General features: G+C 45.8%; 1 protein-coding gene across 1 annotated transcript in view; it reads right to left on the bottom strand.

Annotated features, from left to right (window-relative positions):
- Positions 1–26966, bottom strand: part of MACROD2 (mono-ADP ribosylhydrolase 2) — a gene marked incomplete at its 3' end in the record, with an annotated part of 239041 nt that extends 212075 nt beyond the window's left edge. Inside the window, exons 1-3 of the mRNA XM_027894485.1 lie at positions 26742–26966; positions 22943–23059; positions 6772–6879 (exon numbers count right to left, since the gene is read on the bottom strand). Of these exons, the coding sequence (XP_027750286.1) occupies positions 6772–6879; positions 22943–23059; positions 26742–26787 (271 nt within the window). The remainder of the gene's footprint in view (positions 1–6771; positions 6880–22942; positions 23060–26741) is intronic.
- Positions 26967–27306: the final 340 nt, after the last annotated feature.

Genomic DNA, 27306 nt, shown 5'->3' with positions numbered 1-27306 from the left:
ACAGGTTGGCAAGCAAACATCATGGGTATCACAGACCTTCGTGTTAGATCAGGCTACTAAAATGGCTACCTTGCCACTTCACATCAGATTTTCACAAACAGGCTATGCTGAATCCTGTCAGAGAAGGGAACTGGCCATTAACTTTGTGCCAGGCTATTTCCTAAAAATCACAGAATGGTCTGTATTGGAAGGGACCTTCAAATACCAATCAGTTCAACCCATCCCACCATGGGCAGGGACACCTTTCACTAGACCAGGTTGCTCAGAGCCCCATCCAGCCTGACCTTGAATACTTCCAAGGATGGATTATTCACAACATCTCTAGGTAACTGAATATTAGATACTTAAAGTTCCTGCACACTCATCTCGTTCCACTCAGGCTTGTACAGCAGCATGGAATAACAGGAAAAGTCTAAAAGCTTTGCTCTGAACCTCCACATGCTGTGTGTCTGGTGACTCAGCCCACAATCTGTTAGTTTAAGGGGCCTTTCAAGTGCACTGTTCCAGTGGAAAGTGTATTTTCTTCTCTACTGCCTTTTTTATGGCTTCTCAGTAAGTCACTGAACGCTCACATCCCACTGCTTGAGATCATCACTTGATTATCATTAACATGAAGTGCCTCTCTGCCTGCAGTGCCTGCCCATATGGCAGGCTGATGGGCAGAGCTCTCCGGGAAGCAATGCAAGGTTCAGGTCTCCATTCCATCAGCCACTCTCAGCCCCTGGCACCACTCCTGGCGGGGCAGGTTGGTGCCCAGGCCCGTGTCCGAGGCTCAGAGCCCTCCAGAAGCCACCCCTGAGAGCTGCCCAGCACAGCTGGGAGCACACCTGTGGTCACAGCACTGAAAATGTGTCACCACAACTCACCTCCCCCTCCCACAGCACCCCAGAACAAGGAACAAACTTCATTCCTGCCCCGTGTCCGCAGCCCTGCCAAGCCTTTCTTCTTCGATCCTTAGGTTTTGAGTTATCCTAATCACACCTGAGATATTTTCCAAGTGCATTGCAACCATCCTTTATGCAGTGCAGTTCTGAGTGTGCCTCCTCCATCTTAACCCTTGGCCACATCCTTGGAGCAAATGGAGTTGGGCTGAGGCAGCAGCTCCACTGATCCACAACTAAAACTGAACCCCACCTCTGGCTGCACTTCTCTTCCCTTTCATTCCCTTGATCCCTGTCACCGTACATGGATTTTTAGTTCTCATCCAAATGAGTATTACACTATAGGGAAGAACAGCATCAAAATGAAATTAGGCCAAAAGCAGAGGGCAGGTTTAACCACATCTACAGCTCAGCAGCCACGCTTAAAGCGCTTTCCACAGAAAGCAGCAATGCACTCACTCCCTCGCAGATGTCATGACTGAGGATGACCGATTCCCTCAACTATTAACATTGACTTTCCTGATGAATAAGTCAGGACTGTATTTAAATTAGTCTGGGGCTTTACACACAAGTGTAATTGTACCAACTGTAAATTAACTTGAGAAACCTTTGATTAACACCACAGTCTGCTCGCAGTAAAGATGAAAACCAAATTAACAACAATTTGTTAGCAATATTGGTTCTATTCCTAGAGGAAATTACAACAGTGTAGGTTATATAGGCAGATGCCAGATGACTCCATACATGAGGTTTCAATACAAGTTTTCAGCTTCCCTGTCTGTAAACTGGAAATAGAACATTTGAAATAGCTTTACAAAACGTGTCACTGGACAGCAAATTCACTAAGACGCTCCCAAGTATAAGTAATCATTTATGCAGGAAAGAAAAGGACAAAAACCCCACAAAAATCAGCGTTAATAGATGCAAACACCCCATATCAAAATCCCATAAGCAACTAAATAAGGGCAGATTTTACGTTTTGTTCCTTCCACTTGCAATAGCAGGAACATTTACGTTAAGGGACTTACTTTTATAGGGAGTTATCGAATAGCAATTTCAAATGAGCTCCAGAGCAAGAACTACTGGTCACTGTAAAATAATAATGTGGAGAATCAGTATATACCCAGCACTAGGTCAGGCTCAGCAACCGACTCAAATACCTTCATAATATTCAGACAGGCCACTTCTGAAGTAATTTCTACTCCAGAAGCTATAAGATGAAAATTCCGTGTGATAAATTAAGTTGCCAAATGAAATGGATTAGCAATCAGCGAAATTGCCTGATGTCAGATCTGTTCCAGATTAGAATCCATCCTTTTTCCCCACCTGTTCATTAAGCGCCAGGTTCAAGGCAACGGCGGTGACTGATTGCGCATTAACAAGCTGTTTGTGTGGAAAGGCAGAGTTCAGCCACTATCTGCACTTACACACTCCTATAAAGTAATTCCCTGATAATATATTCAGCTCCCGGTATCAATACACGGCGCTTCTCCCCTGACATGTAATTTTGGGCTGGAGAAAAATGGGATGCCTCATAAAAAAATCAAGATCATAACTCAAGGTCAAGGCCAGGGGAAAGAAGAGTCCAGAAGAAAATCCGTCACTATCTCCAGTTGGGAAAAGTGGATAAGGACATTGCCGTGGCACTAAAACACTGAAAACACGGTTGGGAAGTCAGAAGCCTGAGGGAGAAAAGGCGTATTTCATTAGGAAACGTGGGACTTAAAATGAAAATGTGTTTTTTTTCATCCTCTAAGTCGAGGCACTGTGCTCAAATACAATTTACAGGGAGCCATTTAGTTGCTGCAACTGCAGCGACCCTCTAACTGCAAACTTGGAAGCAATACTAGAGACATGTGACCAGAGAGAGCTAATTGAATACAACTGATCATCCTCCCTTGGCCTGAAGATGAAAGGTTTCTGTTCTCAGCACCAAACTTCTGTATGGATACCCAAGAATATTTTTTGAAGCTAAGAAGAAATGTCATTTCTTCAAATGTTCTGCAAGTCACCCTCCTCCTCCCAATCAAATAAAAACAAGGAGAAGCCTCTTGTGCCCCTCACACAATCCATCTTGCCCCTGCTAAAAACTCCCTCACAGGAATATGAGTCTCCTGATCTTAGAACTGGGCATAAGATTTATTAACAAGCAGGAAGTAAATGAATACCTGAGCTGAGCAGTGATAAAGTACTGGCTTAAGGTATATCAGGTACACAGACATCCATGTCACACCCACCTGAAAATTCCACTCCTCCAAATAGTCACTGCATATGATATAAACAGCAACGTGGTTTTCCCTATATTTACTAAAAACACAGAGGAAATTTATACTTTATCACTTCGTTGATGCACAATCTATTTTTCAAACCTTACTGAGGTTTTCACTGCTGATTTCTGTAGCTGGGATTGTCAGAGGGACGAGATGACCCCTCTCTCCCTCTCCTAAACACAGACACACCCTCTGAGTTGTTTGGAAGTTGGCTAATTGTGGTTGTCTGGCTTCCAGGTGCTTGAAGCACTTTCGGCACCAGGATGAAGTGACATCCAGGAATATTTAATTTGTTAAAAAGCCCGGTTATCAAGGATTTATGCAGGAGCTATGTTCCTCTAAGAGAGCCTGTTCCCATTGTTAGAGCGTAATAATGACAGAGCAGAAGAGGATATGGGAGTAAAAACAAGATCTTTGTACAAATCTTACCTGAACCCTCAGAAAAAAAGCAGGAAGGACGTGACATAACAGGATACCTGAGACAAAACATCAACTTAAACTAATACCTGTCTGCAATGCAATCAGCAGCAAGGAAGTTTTAGGAGACCAGTCTGGAAGAAAAAGAGGTTTAAAGGGGTAGATAATTTACACTGATTTTAGCAAAGTGGCTCCTTCTTTCAGCTCCCTTCTCCCTCATGCTGCATCTCACATCTTCACTCTGATCCTGAGTGATTTCAAAACAGCTGTTCTGATGTGGTTCCTTTCAATATTTTTGGGAAGTAAGTACCATTCATGTTGTCTGTTAAAATTCTAGGAAAAAAGGGGATCCTTTTGCAGCAGAGTTCATCAGTAATATCCTGATATTTAGCTACATAAGATCAACATTTATAGCCATTTATGTCTCATTTCCTCCTCACAGGCAGCTATTCGAGAACATACATTTTTTTGGCAAGACGTTTGTATCCAAATCTGGAGACAATCCGAACCACCTGAAACCCTTCCACAGCTCCAGAATTTTCAGGATTATTCCCTCAACTTCAGGCATGTTTAGTTGTTCACATAAGTCAAAGTAAACATTCCAACTGTAAGTCTCTTCCTGTGGCCTTAATCTGGATATGAGTTGCTGTATCTTAGACTATTTATTACAGGAGACAGTTAATGGGATTTCTAAGTTCAGAGAGAACCCAAACAGGCAGGAGGGAATCAGTCATGAACATGTAGGGTAGTCAAGGAGCATTAAGTATAAAAAAGAACTTGCACAGCTTTACCTCCAAAACTCCCCTCTCCCATCCCATGCTCAGGGGGCTGCATTTTATTCAGTTTACACACAGAGGCTGGTGGTTTGACTTTCTGCTTCATCCCTGAGGCTTGGACAACTCCCATTGCAGAAGGGAAGACAATGGAGTTCTTTGCAAAAGCAACACAGGGTTGAGAAACTCAGGTTTAGATACAATCTAAGAGATGCTCCAATTTCATCGAAACTGTTTGATTTAAAGGGAATGCCAGTGCAGCAAGTGGATGTTTGGACAAATAACATGGACCTTGAACCCAAACACCCTCCTCACGCAGCTTTCCAGCTGCCCTCCACAGTTTAAAAGGTTTAACAGAAAAAAATGCAACACTGAAACCAAGAGCAAACCAAAGGCTTACACTTCAAATTTAATTCCTGCTTTGACATACAGAGAGCATTTGATATTTTTTTCCAAGGCAACTGCAGGTTAGTGTTTTTACCTAAAAACTTATTACCACCCCATAGTAGTTAATTTATTACGCACTTTAGGAAATATAAAAGATTACGAGAGAGGGTTAGAAGAATCTCAAAAAAATCCACTTGTACCCAAGCCCTGCCCTGGGACTGCTGCTCCATGTCAGCCTGATGCACCAAAGCATCCCTGTAAAAAAAAGAGCCTTTCAACAAGTATCTCTGCCAAAATCTAATCTGAATCTCTCATCGACCCCAAATCCAATCTAAAGAAGACAACAGTAGAAACAACAACTTCCTTTTTGCCAAAAGCCTTCTAGGTACTTTCAGAGTGTCGTGTCCCTCTTTAGGTTTTTCAGTCTCAGTTTGTACTGGTTTGGGTGGTCTTTAGACCTTTTCTCACAATTGCACATTTAAGAGGTGTTGTGTTGATTCTATTTTTTTAATTTCTACTCAGAGATGCATTTCTCATCAGGATGGCAGGCAAGTTTGCAGGCAGATAATGTCACTGGCAATCTGGGCTATTTCAAGCAAAAGGAATAAAACTCCCTTAAATAAAGAAAAGCAAAGTACTATTCCAAAGCTTATCTGCAACCAGCTCCAGCCTGTAATTCAAGGGAGGCCCACGGGCAAAGAGAAGCTAAATACAAATGGAGAGGAGTGTGCTAACATTGACTTACTGGAAAGCAATAAAGTAAGGAAGTCAGCAAAGGCACTACTGGAAAAAAAATCATCCTAAAAAAAGAACTAGGAAAAAATTAAAATATTAAAGCTTCAGAGGCCTTGCCAACACAGTGAGGAGGGGATCACGTTACATGGATGGTACCGTGTTGTTTGTAATTTAGGAAGGCTTTTGTGCATCACTAAACCACAAGATTAATTAGGAATTCTCCATGGGAATACCTCGGTACTTGCATTTTGAAAGGACTAAGGATTCTACCTGTGCTCCACAAAACCCACCAGCAGATTTCCAGTGTTCAAGTGGGGAGTCACACAGAGAGAAACAGCATCCAGCAGTCCGAGAGAGTCTGTTCACAAACCTCCACACTGCGTGAGCAAACATTCCTGTGCTCTTTCCAGACTCGAGCCGGCACCTCCACACGGTTTTTTACAAACACATCTATTTTTGCCAACATAGCCTTGGGAATCTCTGCACTTCAGTCCATCACAGATAAGATATTAAAACAGGCTTCCTTCCAATAAATGAATCCCACCAGAAATTAGTTCTCGAAAATTCATCAGTGCCGCGCAAATACTAGGTGGGGGAAACACTTCCAGCCACATTTTTGGGGTGGGGAGTGCAGCCAAAGGGGAAACCTTCCCACAGTCTTTCCAAAAAAAAAAAAAAAACAACCCAAATCATCTTACTATAACCTAATACACAAAAAAACTAACTGCAGAGGCGTTTCCCTCCTTTTGTCACAGGATGCTACACACAGTTCTTCACCTCAGCTGCCCACATGGAGACAGTCACTGAGCAAGAAGTGGTACTAAAACAGTTACAACACTGGAGGCCAGGACCAAAAGTTGCAGAAATAGAATCTCCCGACAAGAAAGCAAATACACAAACCACATAAACCAAAATCAGATTTCATGTCACCTCTTAGTTAAGGTTTTTACCTTACCCAGCCCATTGATTTATAAAAACAGACTGGAATGTACTGCACCAGCTTGGTATCAAAATTGAGCCTTCTACAACATGAAAGGTGAAGTCCCAGCTACAAGTACAGCCAAAAGATGGATATAATAAAATCTGTTGTGGTGACCACGCTATTAAAGTTTCACAATAAGCCCTGTCACAGTAAAGGCACACAGGTTGAAGAGATGGAACACAGCAGAATTGGGGGGAAAAGGTCTGTTTTCCAACAGATTTACACAGGACACCCCGGTTTCAGGCAACTTTTCAGAGTTCTCACTTGCAGCGTGGAGCTATAAAGGATTTTCAAGCGACGACAATGTAAAATATTTCACCACCTACCAGCATTAACGATGGCATCGACCTCCAGCAGTGTGATGTCCCCTCTGTAGAGAGAAACTTTCTCACTCAGACTTTTCTTCCCCTGCACGTCTTCTTTGGGGGTTTCACCTACACAGAGAGCAAGGAATAAAATCAGGTCACCAATGTGGGTCTGAGATGGTTATTTACAGGCCCCAAGCAGGCAGCAGTCCAGTCACACACTGCTGTCACACTGCAGCAGCTTCCCGTTTCACCTCGAGAGGGCACCGATAACCCACAGAGACACCAGCACTGCCCTAAAAATCGCTCTGCTGGCCTGTTGGTTCCCGATACAAAATAGTAGGAAGCACTGAATCCTTGCCCACGTACCATTTGATTACAAACCCGTACAAACACACATTTTCTGAAGCAAGATCCATCAAGTTTTATTTGGTAATCACAAGGGAGCAAATTGCAACAACAAAGGAGGAATTAATTAGGATAACGCTCCCACTAGAGCAATAATTTCTCCAAATGAGTACAAAAATATACAAGCACATGATTTGCCAACAGCCCCAAAATTCAGAATGACTCCTGTAGACAAACAGGAGAAGAAAAGCCTGAAAAAAACCCACCATTTAAAACCTGGAGTTTTGTCACCTAAAATTGCTCAGCTAGAAGGAGGCAGGTGGTGAAGACACAACAAACATCAGCTTTCAACAGACTTGTTAATAAATAATGTTACAATTAACAAGTAAGGTCTGTTATTCTGGCAAACTCTTTAATTTTTGCATCACCAAATCACTTCATTTGCACCCTACTCAGTCTTACAGAGCAGTTCAGTAACCTCCAACCCTTTTACAAACAAATAGCCCAAAGCTTCACCAATTCTTGCACTGTTAGACATGCACATCATCAGCAACAAAATGAGGAGGGGAGATGATTAAATTTACTTTTATTATGACTTTCTTAACATTCCTTTCAACAAAAGTCTCCAGAGGCTCGAGTTTATCTACTGGTCAGAAATAGAACTCATTTGCTAAAGTGACAAAGTGGGAAACAGTTCCAAATCTTCAGAACAAATAAATTTTGTTTGCAAGCAAGGAGTCCTCAATATTTAGTGAGAAGGCAGAAGCAGGCCAAACAAATTTGACTCTTTAGTCTTAGCCTAAATTCCCATGAACTTAAAAATAACTGCTCACATTTGTCAGCATTGCAAGCAACATTCCTGCCCTGGCACAGCTCCTCCTCACGGAGCTCCTGGGGCTCAGACACACTGCCAGTGGCGAGAGAGCAGCTGAGACAGACACAAGTTCAGACTTTATGGGCTCACCTTGGCTACCAGGAAAGGGTCTTGTGACATCACAGCACATTTGGTGACACCCTCCCTCCCCGTCCAGTGCTCCCAGTGATGCCACCACCCTCACATTCCACCCTCATGTTCCACTGCCCAGCCCTCTGAGCTCAGCTCAGGGTGCTGGTGGGGGATTGCAGCTCCTCAGGCAGCACCGCGATGCTCCGCACGGGGCTCTCCCTGCTCCTGGGGCTCTCCCTTCTCCAGGGGCTCTGGGCAGCATCGCCCCTCCTTGGTTCCCCCAGGGCCAGCAGCCGTCCCATCAGGGTCTCGGCCCGGGTGGATGTGCCTGCCCAGGCCCTGCAGCAGCCGGGAGCTGGCGCTGGCATGGGCAGTGCCGGCCTGTGGCCCCTGCTGGTGCTCGGCTGCAGCTGCTCGGCCCTGTCCCTGCTGGTGGCCGCGCTTTGGCTCGGATGCCGCCTCTGGAGGAAAGCCAAGAGGCCAAGGAGGGAGGTGAGGGATGGGGTCAGGCAGCTGGGACGGGGCCAGGACACACCACAGCCTGGGGCTGCAATGTGTAGGGTGAGGACTGGCAGCCCCTGTGGAGAGCAAAGCCTGGGCAGGCACCGAGGGCCCCTCTGCCCCAGCCCTGCACCCAAGGCCAGAGGCAGAGCTGGGCTCAGTCTCCTTCCTCCCAGGAGGAACCCAGGACAGGCTGAGCCACAAGGGCCCCAGGACAGAGCCTGCCTGAGCCCTGCTCCAGGCACCCTGCCCAGCCAGGCCCCAGGAGAGCCCAAGCCAAGCCGGAGGGGTCTCAGCCCCCTGAGGCCCCTCTGCCCCTTCCATCGTGCTCCCCGCCCTGTGTCTCCCAGGAGAAGGGCTGGACACCCTCGGCGTGGCCAAGGACCTGCTGCCTGGTTGAAGGCTCCCCCCTCAGCGACGAGAGGATCTGCCGGCAGAGGGAAAGCCCCGTGTCCATCATGAGCTACCTGAGGCACCTGCGGCGCCGCTGCCTGCTCCGGGACGTGCTCCAGAGGGGAGGGAACAGCAAGGACTTGGATGAAGAGGCAGCACTTTTCTCTGACTGAGGAATCAACACCTGATGGGCAAAGGGAGCAGTACACTGCAGGATTTCTAACCCAGGCTTTTTTATTATTAAAATTATTTACAAAATAAGACAGCTTTTGTTATTGTTTTAAGCTTAGTCTTGCTAACAAGTTGACTGTAACTGCTATGGGAAAGTGAAGTCAATAGTCACTAAATCATCTTTGCATCCACACACACAAAGGATAGAGTTGATCCTGGTACACCCTTGCTAAAAATGTATGTTTTGTTTCAGCTGTTTTTGAAGACACACAGAGTGAAAACACGATAAATGCTCCAGCTTCTCCTCTTCCCTTCTGCCCAGCCTCAGGAATATATTAGAGTTGAACATCTTCACCAGAAACAGTTGATCATCATTCACGTCCCATCCACACTTTTTCCCCCTCTAGATCCACCCATCACCTTCTGTCCCTTTGTCTATGCAACCTAATTTCATTTTCCTCTTCCTCCAACATCATGATCCCTTTGGCCCCAACATCTGAGTCCACAGAGCCACAGCCTGAAGTAGGATGAGGTTGGTTAGCTGAGCTTTTCACACCAAATACAGCAAATAAACAGTCCTTGTCCTCAGCTTTACTTACAACTCCTTCCAGCTCACCCCCAAAGGAAAAGGGCCTTGACAACTCACACGTGGGTAGAAAAACACATTCGATTTAGTCAACAGAAACCGTGCTCATAAAGAAAACGTGTTAAATTCTTCCAAACTAAGAGGAAAAAGGACTGTCAGAACATCTCACTAGAGGGAGCCCCCAGCCAGGACATGAATATGCTCAGCTGGTGCCATGGACAAGGATGGCACAAACCTACAGCATCGGCAAAGTCAGCCCTGAAACTCAGTCACTGCTCAAACAGCCAGGGTTTTAAAGTCTAGTATCGAGTATCTTAACTTTTGAAATTGAGGTCTCAGGCATCCAATTACAGGAGTCCCTGCAGCAATACCAAAGAGCTTACAACCAGAGGGAGGAGAAAAACCTACAGCTGGAAGAGTTTCTGTTATAAAAACCCCTTAAATTTGCATTTTAAAACTACTTGTTAATGAAAGCAGAGCACACACATAGTAAAAAATAGGTACCAAAGCCCCCTGGTATAAAGCAATACCTATGGCAAAATAAAACGTTCCAAGAGCAAAAGCCAGTAAGAGAAGAAATCCAAGAAAGAACAAGTGAAAAGGGTTGATGGCAGCAAAGTTCACAGGCTCACACTGTTACAATAAAAGTTTGTTAAACAACTCAGATGACTTAATTTCCCCCCCCCCCCCAGTTTGTAAAAATGAATAACAGACTGAAGGGGAAAAAAGCTGAAAATGGGCGAGTTGCATCATTTTTAGTCAGCTTCAGAATTCACGGCTGAAGGAAGTAAATTAATTTGAAGTCCATAAAAGTCTGCCCACTATCTCATCCCCACTACAACATCTCTACTAGTAGAGATGTGTATCCCCACACAAGGAAGGCTTTTCTGACAGGAGCTGGAGAGAATGCTGGAAAAAGAACCCGAGCAAGGGATGAGAGTCACAATGGGATCCCCAGACAAGAGCCAGCACTTCCACTCCTGGGAGAATCCTCAGCAAATACTGGACTGGGACACTGCTCCACTGGTTTTGGGTTACTTCAAAAAAAAAAAAAAACAAAAAACAAAAACAAACAAACGAGTTGAGCAAGCTTTAGGAGTGCTTCTGACCACAGGGGAATGTGCAGCAACAACTCTGCTACACACTCTGTGCCTTTTCCCTTCAGTGTTTCTTTTTTAATTTAAAGCTTTGTTTTCACAAGTGTCCTTGTACAGATTAAAAATGACAACCTATTACCAATTACTAACCTCCCATCTAACACAGCCTTCTATGCCATTTGTTTCTGCACAGGCTTAAGGAGTTTTAGAAAAGACAGATTGTAAGACCCGTTCTATTCCATGTCTGCTTCCACTCCTACTAAGCGTGGATGATTGTACAGGAAAGGCAATTGCTTATCTAAATCAAGATAAGCATTATTTCCATATGTTCCATCACCAGGGGGAAAGCATTCACAGATGCACTGTAGTACTTCAGATTTGTAGTACAGATTTGCTCTATCACTTCTTGGACTTAAACGAGATCAGAACCTGAGCACAAGGAGGAAACATCTGCTGCAGACAAATCACTTCCTACCCAGCCAAAAACGCAGCACAACATGCAAGTCAGAGGCACTGGATGATGAACACCAACACCTTCTCTCTGGCTGCACACTCTGCCAATATGGTGCGTTTCAGCTAATTACAAAGTGGCATAATTGGATTAGCCCAGGACTACAGCCAAGTACCAAACCCCCGAGGCAAACAGACACCAGGAACCACAGAACGGAGGAGGTTGGGTGGCACCTCCAGGAACTGTCAAGTCCAACCTCCCCACTCAAAGCAGAGTCACCCAGAGCAAGTCACCCAGGACCCCGTCCCACATCAGTTTTGAATATCTTCAAAGACAGAGACTCCACAACCTCTCCAGTAACCTGTTCCAGTGTTCAGACACCCTCACACTAAGTGGATGGGTTTGTTTCTAATGCTCAGAGAGAATTTCCTCTTCCAACTTGTGCCTCCTGCCCTGTCCCCGTGCAGCACTAAGAAGAGTCTGGAGCCATCTCCCTTACACCCTCCACTCTGTGTTTATAAACTCACCAGATCCCACCTGGGATGACTTTTCCTCAGGCTAAATCTGACCATCTTCCAGGTCAGGAGGTAACCGAGTCTCCCATTCAAGGTTTTTCGGGAAGTACAAAATACCCCCCATCTGAGGAACAAGAGGCTACAACACATCCCTCCTACAGCCCCTGCAAAAAGCCCAGAACTCGCTCACTTGGGCCAAGTTCACTGCAGTGATGTTGTCACCAGCAGCCCTCAAACAGGGCTGCAAGAATGAGCAGTGACTTTTTAGCCCCACGTTTGCACAGGAGCCACTGAAGACATTTGCACTTTACAGAGAGAAAGAGAGGGGTACCATGAGAATTGATCAAAGCAGCCAGTCAGTCTGAACAACCCACACACTGCTCATGCAAAATGCACTTTGCTGGTGTTACCAAGGTCCTGCCTAGTCCTTACGGCATTATGTTCCAACCTCTCCCTCATCTATCCCACACAGCTCTCTTATGTCCCCAAAACACAGAGCTAAGAGGCAAGAAAACCCTTTTAGTCTGGGAGAAGAGGAAGTAGAAAGAAAGGAGGAGTTTGCCTTTTTTCTAAAGTTTTTTGTTAACCAAGGGAAGACTTGGTATGGACTGCAAAAGTACCAGAAACCCAAGCCTGAGAAAGAAGTAACAACAAACGAGGAGAACAAGAACAGGAACACATTCTCAGTTCTAATTTGTGATGCAACCTGGTCTGCAGGGACATGCAATTGTCAACTCGTAAATCAAAGTCTTCTCACTTCAGCAGCACGCACAGTGACAGCAGAGGCATGACACAAGTAGGCTGAAGCCCTTGGGTGTTTGTGTGTTTACTTGGAGAGTCAGCATCCAGCTGCTGTGGTTGCTTCTGCCTGCCTGGGATTTCATGATTTAGGGTCCATAGGATTGGCTGCTGGTTTAGCTGTGACCCAGAAGGAGCTGTGCTTTGTGTACATGACAACACTCATTCAATCACTGCCTTGTTTGGTTGGTTCTTTACATGAACCTTCAGAGGACTTCCAGGCTTTGTAAGGATACACTGGGATAGAAATGCTGTTGGATGCTGCATTTGCTAAGCTCTTGGCCAAGCCTGATTATCAGTGCCTTGCTCCCAGTGTTACCAAGAATTTCAATATGCAGATGCTTCTTCCCAAACAGCAGCCAGAGTTACACAGTACATGGCCAGCCAAGGTCACGTGGAGGCAAGAACTGCATTGTCCGAGACTCAATTCCTACTTTACAACCCCCTTCTACTACAGGGAGTTTGTGATTAGCAGTGCAAGTCCAAAAATGGAGAGACAAACCTATTATATTGCTGTAGACCCCTGTTCATTGCTCCATGAGTACATTGCTACTAGTCCATAAAGCTGGAAGACTACAGGTGATGTCAGATCACCTTCACTGCAAGAGCTGCGCCTTGGCAATATCACAGCATTCCTACCACTATTCCTGGAATGTTCTCCACCCACCACCTCTTGGGATAACTGTGAGCCTCCATCCAGAACACACTACCAGCAGTGCAGCTGTAGAAACTGGGAAAAAAAGGACTTTTCCTGAACAACCAGGTGTTTGGTCTTCGGCAGCACCCATTTCATTTACCAAACCACGAAAACCCACTTTTAACGGGCGAGCACACACAGCATCAAGCAGGATTAAAATAAGTTTATAGTGGGAAACCACAAACTCATTAGCTTTCATTCATTAGCTCACTAAGCAGTCAGACAATTTATATTCTACATTTTCTGCCTTTTTTAATTCCCTACACCATTGCTAAGCAACAACTTACTTCTCTAGCTGAGCACTCCAAGCTTTTGTAGTACTTGCAGTGGAGCTCGGAAATGAAATGTTACTACCAGAAAACTATGCAAAACTCCCGCAAAACCATCAGCAAACATTTCATGGCACTGTCGCTCGTGAGCCTCTCTGCGTGAGATACAGTGACAACTGTTTACCAGGTGGGAGTGGGAACTTCAGCACCAGAGGCAGGTAGGTAAGTTTTTCAAGTGCAAAAGATGATGTTTTCTACAGGAAGACATTAAGCTTGGTGGTAACTCCTGCCTTGCAGCATTTCCCTTTCCCTGCTCCCTCAGATACCACCTGTAATTTGCTACCTTAAGGAACACTTGGGCTTCAATTTAAACAGCAAGGGACAGAGGATATTTGCAATATTTGAAGAGAACTCTACCATTATTATCACTAGTGCTGCGAGTCATACTTGCTTAATTTAAGGACTTGAAAAATGGAAATTAACACAAATTGACAAGCAGTTACAAACTTACTAGAGTTAGTGGAAAGATTTAGCTCTTTCTTCTGCATGTCTACATAGTACACAATACATCAGTAGGTGAGCAGCAGAGGACCTTGTTCACACAGAAAAGGTTACATTGAGCACATGGGAATAAACCCAGTGCAGGATGAACTTCAACGATAAGTCACAGCTGTGCAGCAAATGGAAAACATAGAACTCAGAACACCTTTACAGCCTAATTATCCATACCAAAGAGACCATCAAAAAGGCCTTTGCATAAATGAGCCTCTGGAAAAGCAGAGGGCAGGATAACGCAGAGAGATGTTCCAAAGCAAGACAGAGGTGCAATCAGTGCTACCCTTTTTTAGCACCTGCATTAGAGATGGACCAAGTTCTTTGGACAGGAGGTTCTTGGTAAACTCTAGGACAACCTTTTCTAACAGTGCTTGACCACCAACTCCAGAGATGCTCTCAGGGCAAAGGTGCTTGCAGAGAGCCACTCTCAGAAATAAATCTACTGCCTACATCAGCACAAGGCCGAGTGGCTTCATTTTGCAAGATGTGCATTCTGTAGCATCCCATTCCCAAAAAAAAATGACTGGAAGCTTTGCTAAAGACCCTTGAGACATAGTTCTGCAGACATGCCAAGTCAACATGCAACAGCTGCAAGTCTCAGAGTGTTTTCTGTGCACAAACATTATGTTGCCCTTTCACATCCCACACTGACATGGGAAATAATTCTTAGTGAAACAGAGCCACACAAAAAAGAATCATTTTAATGAGTTTTCAGGCTCAAAAATCCAAGTGCAAAATCCAAGTTCACCTTTCAACTGGATTGTTAAGCCTTCTGTACAGCACAGAACAGCATTTTCTGGGCATCATAACAAATGCATCTGCACACAGCGCTCCTTGCAGGGCTGGGGAATTCTGTCCCAACTGGGTTTTCCAAAAGCACATCAGCTCAATGCCCTCACACGGAGAAAGCCACATATCACTTCACAGAGTAAGCACTACCATTTAATGGTTGGACTCAATGACCTCAAAGGTCTTTTGCAACCTTAATGATTCTGTGATCTTTCCCCACAACCTACTCAGACATCAGTTGCTTTGTTAGAGACATTTCTACGAGCTGAGCAGTTCAGCTCTAATGAATTGAGAAAGGAAGACCAGGCTTATCTGGTTTTCAGTGATTGGGTTTTTAACACGTGCAATCAAGTGTTTAACTGTGCGTGAAGCAAAGGCAACTGCCCATGAAAGTTGGTTAATGTGATCCAAACAGAGCTCAGCGAGCTCAAACTGCATCCCTGATCCCCCAACCTCAGCGAGGGAGTTAAAGCAGAATCCTTCTCGAGTCTGAGAGTGAGGTTTGTTTTCAAACTCGATGCAAGACTCCCACACCCAGAGAGCAGCAGCTGAGCAACCCACCCTGTGTGATCACTAATTATCATTAGTTCCAGGCAGCAAATCCTAGTTGAGGCAGTAGCTCAGCACCTTCATAAATGTCTGTCACATCTAAGCTACAGCAAATTCACCCAAGCCCTGCCAGTCTCTTGCTGTCTCATCAAAAGAGGCTCCCATCTCCTGCAGGAGGACAGCAGCTTTCTTCACCTACACTTAAAAATATCTATAAGTCTCATAACCAAGGCAACAGGTCTACTTAGTAAGCCATGACAAGGGTACAGTTCAACAGCTTGATTTTGGACTCAACCTAATCACAGGCACACGGCTTCAAAGCAGGCTGGCACGCTGGCCCACATCTGTCTGCACACGACTGTGAGGACATATGTCACAATCCATCATAAATTATAGATGGGGCATTAGCCAAGCCACCACACTGAGCAAAGCTGGATGCCTCACTGAAACTGTCTCTGCAGAGCATTACTTTGGGGGTTTGATCTTGCAATCCCCCACGCTCTGAAGAAGCTCATCCTTTATACATAAAAAGGGGAGAGGAAAAAACGATAATCAAAGAGAAGACATGAGCCAAAGTCCATAACCTGTTACTTTTCCCCTGCACATATTGCACTATCTCACTCAAGAAGTTACTATTATTCTGCTTCATCTTAGTAGTCTTGAACATGAGAAGAGTCAGCCACCAAAATATTCCAGGCTGGAACCTACAGTTTTTCTCAGCCAGTCCTGAGGAACAGCACATCCCGACTTGCAGCATCAGTGCTGCTAAAGCCACCCTCCCTCACAGCCTGAGCCAGCAGAGCAGAGCCTGCCAGCTCCCAGCACCCTGCATAGCTCCACTTTCTAACTCTGCTCAGCACTTCCTCAGGGACCTCTGCACAAAACTTCAGTGCACAGTGATGCTCAGCAGCTACAGGAAAAAAAAAAAAAAAAAGGATTGTGTCTCATCTTGCACGAGACGGAAGTTTGGAAATTATTAATCTGGTCAAGACTCGTATCACCAGTAATTAAACTTCAGAAATATTCTTTCTGGCAAAGGCAAGCCTGACTTCCCCTTGCACTTCCGCCTACTGTTGCTCTCTGAGAGCCACCTAGAGCTTGCAGAGCCTCAGTAAGGACACCAATTTATTGCTGAGAGCAGCATCCTTTCCTCCAGTTAACTCTTGCCCCTCAAGGAGCTGTCTGCCACTGCAGATAAGAGGGTTTTCTCAGCTGCCTTCAGAAGGGCCACAAAATGATAACTCTGTCCAGGACCTGTATAAGCTTACTGCTCTCTGGAATTCAACTTGTTAAAAAAAAAAAAGTCACCAAGCATCAGCTTAAAGAGAAATCATTGCCTTAATTACAAAGACAAATGCTATTACTTTCTTAGAAAGAGGATTAGCCACACTTGATTTTGTGTTTTTAATCTATGTAAACAGATCTGAACTTTTACTTTTTAATCATCATCTCACATTTGCTGAAAGCAAGTGTTTTTTTATTTCTTCCCCAAAACACTTTAAAGAAAACTGTAGCACAAGCATCACCTCTTTGACAGCTAATCCATCCTGTAAAGGTTATGTGCTTTCAGCTCACCAGGGTATTACAAAGTCAGATGATTATATATTCACTCCTTCTTTTTACCCCCTGTACTGAACACACTCATTTATCCATGTAAATCCAGGTTATCACTAATTAGGGAGGAATATTTGCCTCTAAAACCAAACCAACACACACACAGACACTACTGCTCTCAAGCAATAAGTAAACTTGGCTCTGAAGAAGACAGAAAGGTGTGTGGGGTCGGTCAGCAGATCACATGGTCAGATTTGAACCACTCTGCAGCTCTGCATCTGTTCAGGACACGTCCCCAAAGGGCAGCCAAGAGCCTGGCTGAAGCCGAGCACACACAGGACTCTGGTTACTCCCTTTGGTATCTGTTGCAGCCAAACAAAAACCACCTCAGCCTTAAAGTCACCCCATATCATGCACACAGACTCCTGGACACCTCCAGGACACACTGAGAAGCTGCCAACAACGGTTTGCTGTTGTTACCCCTCCGATTCCTTTGCTCCTTCCTTAACATACATGGACAGAGAGCAGAAACCAGCCGACAGATTTACAGGCACTTCCACGGAAAGCACCTCGTTTCCCAAGAATTCCACATACTTCACAGCCATGATCTTCACACAAATCACATAAAGCACAGCTGCTGGTCCTTGGGTGGTGCTCCTCCAGCTATTACACACAGCAATTAATAAGCAGAGATCTCCACAAGCATCTCGGTGAGGCAGCTTTCTAACCTTTAACACACCAGTCCTGGAGAGATCTCATGATGAGACATTTAGTGGGAGTAACAGTGGTATGACAGCACATGAAGAGTGAGGGCAAAACCAAACACAGCAGGAGTTGAGGCAAAGCTGGAATTCACATCCAAGGCCTCAGGTACCAGCAGAGATCCTGAACGGTGCCACACAAGTTACTGCTGTTTTCTGTTTTCTGACAGAACTGCTGCACTGTGAACCTCACCAAACCAGGAGCTCCAGTAGCAAAAGCACCATTTCCTTTGACAGACAAAAGGCACCACGCCGAGCTAAGATATCTCCATTTACTTTCCTCCTTGTCACTCAGCTAAAAATGTGTTATAAAGACAGTTGTTAAAGTCATTGGAAGAAAAAAAAGACCAAAAACCCACAATGCAAGCTGATGGACTCGGGTTCTTGGTGGGGGGATGGTCTTGAAGCACTCTGGTTTCACACAGCTATTACAGAAAACTCATTGTCGTAACTTGCCCGACAATCAATCTTTATGTTCTAGTTGAGCACAATTTCTTTTTCTGGGTAAGTCACTGAAAATCATGAGTGGTTTAGAGAGATGTTATTTCTCACTTGCAGACATCTGGCTGGATTGCACTGCACCTCAGCAGCGGTGTCACTGTCCAAGGTCAGTTTGATAATATTCACCTGGATTCCCATTTCCTGCAGGACAGATACCCACACTAAACATTATATTATATTACCTATGCTTAGTTACCCATCTCAAGAACTGCTGGTCACAGCCCAGTATGACCACACATTTTCCTTCCACCATGAAGCATTTTGAGTGGCTCACCCTGATGCTTTGTCTCTGTAATCTTGTGTCAACCCACCGGGAATATTTAGAAAGCTACAAATTCACAGTGCAAAGATGCTTTTATTAAATCCAGACCTAATTATTATACATAAACCCCTCAGTGTTAAAGTAGATTAATTTGAATACACTTTGAACCATATCATTGTCTTTAAAAAAATAGCAGATTAAAAAGACACAGAAGCTGCCAAAACATCTAAACATATTCCGAGACTTGCTTAAAAAATGGGGACTGCAGACCTTTTATGTCATTACATCTTAAACAAAAATTAAAAACATAGTTACTGTGCCCTTCCCTTTTAACTCCATCCAATCAAAATCAGGTCTTATCATCAGCAAAGATCTTTAAACCAGCACCTGAACTTGCTGTTTTCTTGGCAGCACTGCCATACCAACCAATTCCAGAGGCTGTGAGAGTCATCAGGGCTCTCAGCTGCCTGGAGTTCAGCTAGATAAAATTCATTCCATTTTCTGAATTGCCCAATTAATGCAGCAAAATGGTTTTTTTCTACCAGTGGCACACAAAACTCGGCGACAACGAAATTCCCAAGGCCCTGATTTTTCTCAAGAAGCTTTCAAGACAAAGTTTTCTGAAGTCATCTCTGCAGAGAACCTTTGGCAATTGCTGTGTACCCAACAAAAAGCTAATACATGTATTTAACTTCAAAACCCGCTCCAGCTGTGAGTCTGTGTGGTGGTGTTTTATTCACTGAGCAACATTAGCTCCTGTTGCTGTACAAGGTGAGTGCCCAGCATAGAGGGGTGGGTAATAAATATCATTGAAACAAAGGGATATAAATCCCAAAGCTTCAGAAAACAAGTCCATTATTCACATGTTGTCAGGAAGGGACTCTGCTTCCAAGTACGTAAGGAAACAGATGAGGTGCCTGCATTTGGTGTATCTGAAGGATAAGAAGTGGGAAGAATGATGGATTTCAGTGTATTCACAGCATCCAGCCCTCTACAAGCTCGTTCTTTGTTTCCAAAGTGGGCAACTGCTCATTTCTTTAATAAATGCAGTTAAAACAAAGAAAGCTTATGTTTACAGAACTACACAAAGAACAAAAATGCTGCCTTTCTACCATCCCCTATGACACTGAAGAGGGCCACTTTTCACTAAGTGTCCCTTTTCCTTCCACTGCTGTGTTACAACAGCTGATCTCTGAGACGCACTTGTGTCTCCTGGCACACCCAAAATCCAGGGATCCTGACAGCACAGTCACACCCCCTTCCCTCAGCCCAGAGAAGAGGGCACCAGCCTTAGTCTCTGCATTCCACGTTGCACCAGTCTCCTCCCAAAATGAAGAATGAACACAAACATGGACCGAATTCCAGGCCAAAACACACACCGACTTAATTCTTTACAGCTACTTCTGTCCGTATGAGGAGACCTGCAGAACAGTGTGGGGGTTTGTTTTAGTTTTACCCACAGAAGAGCATTTTAACACAGACACTGCTGCTTTCGACTCCCAAATGCTTTCAAACACCTTTGCTGTTCTAAAAGAGACAAAGCCTTTGTCAGCTGCCATTCAGAACGCCCTAACTCTGCTGCTCAGGAAGCTTTACATAGTTACACATCCCTCCCTTACTCAAAGACCACCAGCCTTGCCAAAACACGAACTTACTCCAAGTTTTACCAATTCTCTTCAGAATTCAGTTCTGAACACAACTTCCTATCAAGGGGTGAAGGAGGAGGGGTGAGGAAAAACCCTTCTTCCACAAACTACAGGGTGTTCTCCAAACCTGTCAGTGAAGAGCAGTGAGGTTGGTTCCTTCCCAACACGACCCTTTAAAGTCATTCCACTTTGAGCAGTTCCACGCACAGACCTTACAGTCATCTTCTGTTCAACTTCCACGTGACAAGGACGTGTGCCAACCTGCAAGCTCCCAACACCCCCCAGCAAGTCACTCACATTTACATGAAGGTTTTGTGCTGTTCCTAACAGCATATTTTCCCTAACGGCCAGCACACAAATCTGCGCACTACTGAGCAGTCTTAATCTCCAGTTGAGTACTGAGTATCTACAGGGACTACTGCCAGCCCAGATGCTCTGCCTTTCTCCTGCAGCTTCTTACTCCAGCAGCTGATTGATTGCTCCTGCTTCACTTGATTTGTTCTTGGTTGCTTTCTTGATTTCTCCTCATCACTCTTCCTGAACAGCCACTCCATGCTTTACTAATCAATCTGTCATTTTTTTTTTACTGTTTGGAAGTAAATGGTAAAGAATTTTATCCACATTCCCCATCAGTTGCTGTTTTGGCCTGACAAGTAATACAGAGGATTTTATCCTTTTCCTCCTCTTCAGTTTGTCAGTGCAAGCAGACACATGTCAATAAAAGAAAATATGAGAAGCTGGGCATGGCACTGTCAAGTCATCACCAATTCCATCCCACCTGGGGCCTCACTTCCCTCCCCAGCCTCACTCAGGCTGCACCTGTTGCGCTCTCCATGTCCCAGTACACAGAGCAGAAGTCCCCATCAGCAAGACTGAAATCCTAGTTTTCCTGTATTTCACCTCAAAAAGACAGTTCTTGCAAACCCCTCAACGCCTTCAAGTGGGGTCAACATTTAAGGGAAGTTTGAAACACATGCAATTGGAGTCCCATTAATACACACATTTCTTCTAATTGTCTTGATCACTTGGAAGGTGGAAGCCTTTCAGCAGCCCAGCCTTCCACGAGTTCACTATTCCACATGGCTTATTTACAACAAATACATCAAAGACAACAAGTGACTACAGATATTTCCTCCTGAATGTACAATATAACAAAAGCTTCGAGTAGCAGAGAAGTGTTTCAAGCACAACTCTTGCCTTCCAGCATTTTTTTTTTTTTTTGCAGTGCACTGGGCACTAACAGAGAGAAGGCAGGAACGGCTACAAGAAAATAAATTCACCACTGCCACGATTCAATACCCACAGATTAGACACTGACATTTCGCCTCTGTGAAGTGTAACACCAATCACAACGTAAACCCACACCTTGTCACCTTCGGCAGCCCAAGTAATACCAGACCTGTGAATATCAGCACTTCAGAGGGAATGTGAGAGTGGCTGCAAGGAAAACACAGCTTGGGCTAGAAGGGATAAAGAGTCTCCCAGTTAAACCTCCTGACGTGCTGCATATTCCCACACACCACAGGCCTCTGAGATCAACTCAGAGGAAGTCAGGTAATATATTTTATTTTTATGCAGCCTCTGATTTCTAGATGGACAGGCTTTCTGATGCTGTAAGATATAAAAGGGAAAAAGAGGTCTGTAAGTACTGATGTAACTCAGCTCCCCAGCAGCGCTGAAGAGCTCAGCAACCTCTGACATATTTTCACTGCAAAAGTCATTCCAGGTGCTTTTAGGAGCAGACAAGAGCTTAGGCTGTTTATGACAAGGACATCTGCAGATCTGTCAGCTCCTCCAGATTGTGCTAAAATAAGTGCTACAGCCTTCCCATTTTATTAAAAGCAGCTGATGAGCTCCAGGCCTCATCTCACCTGGATTATTTACCATAAAAGACCATGTCCACCTGCAGCCACGAGACAACTCCATACACCTGTTCACAGGCCAGTCTTTGCTCTAAATGATAACAAAAGGGTCAGAAAAACAGCCCTATATCTGCAGAAGTACAAAACACTTCAGGTCTCCTGGTTAAATGCTCCTCCACAAAAACACAGGCTTCAGCCACATAGGATAACAATGCACAGAAAGAAAAGACGAGGAGGAAACCAGCTCAGAAGTCATCCCTAAACTTCCACGCCCTTGTGTGGATGAAAGGGAAGTAGACAAAGAACCAGGCACTGTTTCAGAATTACTCACAGAGGACAGAACTCTCTAAGTGAGTAGGATTCTCCCTTCTGGTCAGTCCTCACTGCAAGTATTTAGACAACTCTCCTGGTGATCACAACCACGATAAGGCTGCTCACACCAACAGACTGGGAGTTAATCCAGGCCAGGCTGATGTTCCTCAGCCTCAGAAAGCAGGCAGGACCAAAAGTAAAACAGGCTTCAAACCCAATCTCCTCCCATTTCTGGATTTTTAGAAAACACCACCGCTTGTACACTTCCCCTCTGTTTTTCACTCACTCACAACACTGTTTTTGCCCAGACTCCCCAGATCACTGTGCTCACTAAGCTGCAAAGACAAAGCTCCTTAGGCACAGCTGACTGCTGAATCTGAAAAGTAAGATTCCTGCAGAGACCAGCTGTTTTACACACTTAAGGGTTATTGACTCCACCTGGGGATACCTGCAGTTAGGGGACACCAGTGATCCTTTAAGAAATTTTGTTGTTTTTTTTCTTTGCCACTGCCCCCATTTTAGGCTGTCACTGCTCCTAACACGGGTTTTAAGTCTTGGCCTTCCTAAGAGTAACTTCAGACCGAGCAAACAGAGCAGTCTGTATTTCGAGACTCCCCCACTTTACTTACCATCACTTTCACTCTTGCTTTTCAAGTCTTCCATCCACGTTGGAATAGCTTTCAGTGCAACGTAGTCCCCCGGGTACTCCTTGCGTCTTTCTTCCAAGGTCATCTTCAGCAGACGCTCTGTTTGGGAGGGAAAAGAGACATGAAAAAAGTTGTGCAAACTTCCACAGGAGCCAAGCAGTGACCAGGGCAGTGCCCTTGGTGCACTGAAATGCCACTGGAGCGAACATTCTGTTACTTTCTAGGTGGTAAGAAAGGCATGTTTAGTCTCTGAAGAGACTTGCATTTGAACATTAACAGGACGCACTTGTCACAAGACTAAAACACCAACGGATGGTTGTTTCTGTTTCCTCCTGAGAAAGTCACTCTCTCTCTTTTTCAGACATTTAATGAAAGGCAAAGCCTCAAAGAATTTACAACTTTGATGGCTACTGCCAGCTTCGCTCTTTTCAGACCTCTCTATAAATGGACTAAGTTGTACAGTAAGGAAAAAAAAAAAACACCCCAGCACTTCAGCTGATTTTTCGCAGCCACATCCTTTTTTCCCTCCCCACATCAATGCTCAGTATTAGCTCAGCCCAAGATGCAGAGCTTTTCCTCTCCCAAAAGGAAAGGGGAAAAAAAAAAAAACAGTAGAGCGCATCATAACACCCATATGCTACTGAAGCTTCTGATCTGTTTTTATAAGTGGCACTGTTACTACTAAAACCACACTAACAGTTTTTTTGACACGTTAATCAGTAATAAATCCTCTTTGAAGATTCAGGAGTTTTTAGGAGTGCAAGGCAAGGCTAAACCCACGTTGTTTGCCTTTGCCATAAAGGACGAGATGGACGTGAAAAGAATACTTTCTTCTCAAGTAGAAGAGGCGGCGAAAGAGTTGGACACGGAAACTGCTTCTCACATGAAACAGTAAAAAAATAAGAAAGAAAGTCACTTTTACTGTGGTTTGGGTTGTTTGGTGGCTTGTTTTTTGGTTCTTTTTTTTTTATGAAGTTCCCTAATTATGGAGGCTGCAATCAGCACAGTCTAATAACCAAAGGCAGCTTTGGAGCATGGGCTCCCATAATGAAATAAGTTCATTTTGCTATTTTTGACAGCACTACCAATTTATTCAGTTGACAAAAACATTTCTCTCCCGTTATGCAGGCTGGGTATGCCTTAATTGGATATTTACATCTGCCAAAGTAGAGCTGATGTGACCAGGGTCACTATTATGCACAAGAGATGTGCACTTAAATCCATTACCTGAGTTCCAAGCATAAAAAACTCCAAGTATCTGACGCAAAGATTAGAAGTGCTACAGGAAGGCAGACCCGAGGGAGCGTGTGCCTGTGGGTGTCAGGGCTGAGGGACTGACAAACAGAGCAGTTCTGGGTGCCTCTTGCTGAAGGGGTGACAGAGCCAGTCCTGTGCCTTCAAAACACGAGTTCCTCTCTACAGAAAGGTTCTGTAAAACTTTGCTACCGTGAGTCAGCAGCGAGAACTTAAACTGAGACTTAATTATACACAAACCTCCCGGAAGATGCTCCCGACAGCCTTCGCTGCAAGTGCAGTTTTCTGCCTGCAGCAGAAACTTGGGAAGTTTGCAGGCAGTCCAGTGCCGTGTCTAAGGCTCTGAAATCAACTCCAGTCCTGCTCCGTTCCAGCTGTCCTCAAGCAAGTCCTCCCCTGGGAGGATGTGGACCAACCCTTAATTACCAAGAAAGTAATTAAGACAAGCAAGTGTATTGTCAGTGGGTTTGAACTCAATATTTAGCAATTGGTGCTTTTTTTCTTTTCAAGAGGTGCTTCAGAATATAAAAGGCTGAGAGCAACTGCACTCAGAGCTTCATGGGAAGAGAAGAGCCAGGGAGCACAGACAGCTTTGCAGGGGTTCACCTGTGAAAGGTGAAGGCAGTCCTAACCAAAGATTTGATTTCCAAAGTACAGTCTGGGTAGGAAGGAAGGAAGTTGGGCTTCTCTAATTTTCCTCTGTAGTAAAGAAGGTACTTGGCAAGTCCCACAGGGCTACAAGCTGAAGGGCGACGCCAGCAGTGAACAGTGAAGTTTTTTCTGCCCTCCTCACTCAAATAGCCAGGCCCAGCACCATCAGCACGGTGCTGGAAAGCAATTAGTGGAGCAGAAGAATGGCAAACTCTATTCATTCACACCAGGCAAAGCAACAGTGAGTTCTGGCCAGCCAGCACTCAGATGTGCGTCCTGGAGGGAAAGACCTCACCAGCAGTGGGGAGCTCTGGTTTGCATCCCTGAACATCACCTGATGGAGACCACCATCCTCACAGCTGACTGAGACAAGGAAGGTGCGCCAGCAGCTCCACTTTGCAGCTTACCCTCCAGCCCCTCCACTCGGCCCTCCTCACCAAGGGCCTGAGTGCACCTGCCAGGCTATGAACTCACACAGACAGCAGCAGAGCTGGAAAAGACAGGTGGGAGTAATGGGAACACTCACCAGAACCTACCAGAAACCTCTCCCCATCTGTGCCCCAGCACAAAACCAGAGTTTTTTGAAGGTAACACCATACAAAAGGGAAAGTTTTTAAGGGAAAGTCAGTTATAGCTGACCTCACATAAACAACGCCTGAGAAGATCTACCTGTATCCCTGTGGAAAACTGAAACTTTTGTCTGGTGGAAGTTTGTTGCCTTACTTTTTTCTACAAAAACATGGACTGCAAGAGAGTTTTGAAAGAAAAAAGCATGGAACAAAAGTCACTTCATTTGAAAAGAGTTAACCTGCAGAGAGATCAGTTCATTTGCGTTTTAACAACTTTTCCTTCCAAATGTACACACGATTTCTGCCACAGACAAGAAGGATGAACCCTATCCATTGAACTGGTCTTCTGCCTTCTTGGCTTGAAACACACACACAGTCACAGGGGTGACAGAAGAAAAGAAACTAAAATACGAACCTCTGGTATTTTTTTCATCCTCTCCTCGTGTATTACTACATTACTTGTAAACACACGAGGCAAGAAGCTTTCCTCCTAGCAGATATAAATGTCACACTTCCACTGGCTGATTTTTTTTCCCTTAATTTCTACATTGCTCTCCACAGGATTGATATAAAGTACCATAAACAGCGAGGTCTGCATTAAATGCTTGGCCCACAGTTTTCAGGCTCTGCAGTTTGACTTTGGGGTTTTTTTAAACTGAGAATATAAAAAAAAAAAAAAAAAATTAAAAATATAAAAGAAGTATTGGGCGGGAGTGGGGGGGGAGCTAGGACACCTCATACCTAGAACACTTCACCCCGGCTGAGGGACACTAGAGGCTGAACCGAAGCACAGTACACCAGCAATTCAAATAAACCACATCTTCCCTCGGAAGACGAACGCGTTGAAAGGAGGGAAAGGCACGTTTTGAGGGCATGTGCCCAACTTTCCGGCCTGGAACACTCCCACAAGGTGACTCGGGGGCGGGAAGCCCTGAGGAGAGGGGCTTGTTTACCGCCCGCCCGCCCTCGCTCCCCTCAGCTCCGGGGCTCCGCTCCTCAGGGGTCCTACCGAGCTGGGGGGGACGGACACCCCCCATTCCCTCACGCCTGGGCTGCCGTGAGGCCGGCGGGGCGCGCAATTTTGGGGTGTTTCAGCCAAGAGACCCCAGGACAAGGGCAGAGAGCGCTATCTCCCCACCCCACCTCCCAAGCTTCCCTACCCTATGCCCTCAGCCGCGGGAAGCGCTGCCGGACACCCCGCGGCGAGGCGGCGGCTCCGGGGGCGCCGGGACCGCCCCTCCCTCCCCGCCTCAGCGTGGGGTTAAAGGCGGGAGAAACGGGCCCGGCACCGGGAAGGGAGATAATACCTTTCTCCTCCCGCCAGAGCTTTTTCCGCTTGTTGCCGGAGTACATGGTGGTGTGGCTGGCGGCGGCTTTGAGCTGCAGGTTCCCCAGGCTCACGAGGGGGTGGAGGAGACGCCGCGCCAGAGCCAGAGCCGAGCGATACCGACGCCCCGCGCCGCTGCTGCCGCTGGTGGTGCCGCCGCTCCCGCCGGGTCCGGCTCCGCGCCCGCCGCACGGTGCCCGTCAGCCGGGTCACGCCTCGCTCTACCCCGACACCCCCGCAGCGCCCGCCCCGCTCCCCGCCGCCCGTTGGCTCCGGCACACGCCGCTCAGCAGCCGCCGCCGCCTCCTCCTCCTCCCGCACCGGCCAGGAGGAGCCTGAGCGCGGCGGCGCCGGGTCCGGAGGATTTGGACGGGGGGGGAGAAAGGGGGTGCTGTGGCGGTGGTGGCGGGGAGGGGGGGACACAGCGCGGCGGGTGCTTGGTGCGACAGCTCCGCGCGGGGCTCGGTGTGCCCGCGGGGCGGGAAGGAGGGAGGGAGGGAGGGAGCGGGCGGGCAGCCCTGTCCCGCCCCGCCACCGCCCCCCGC

This window comes from Empidonax traillii, unplaced genomic scaffold (genome assembly GCF_003031625.1).
Source record: "Empidonax traillii isolate 1590-97213 ecotype Southwest subspecies unplaced genomic scaffold, ASM303162v1 scaffold429:size503459, whole genome shotgun sequence".
Classification (NCBI taxonomy): Eukaryota; Metazoa; Chordata; class Aves; order Passeriformes; family Tyrannidae; genus Empidonax; species Empidonax traillii.
The sequence above is the reverse complement of the archived record's forward strand: the minus strand, read 5'-3'. Positions and strand labels throughout refer to the sequence as shown.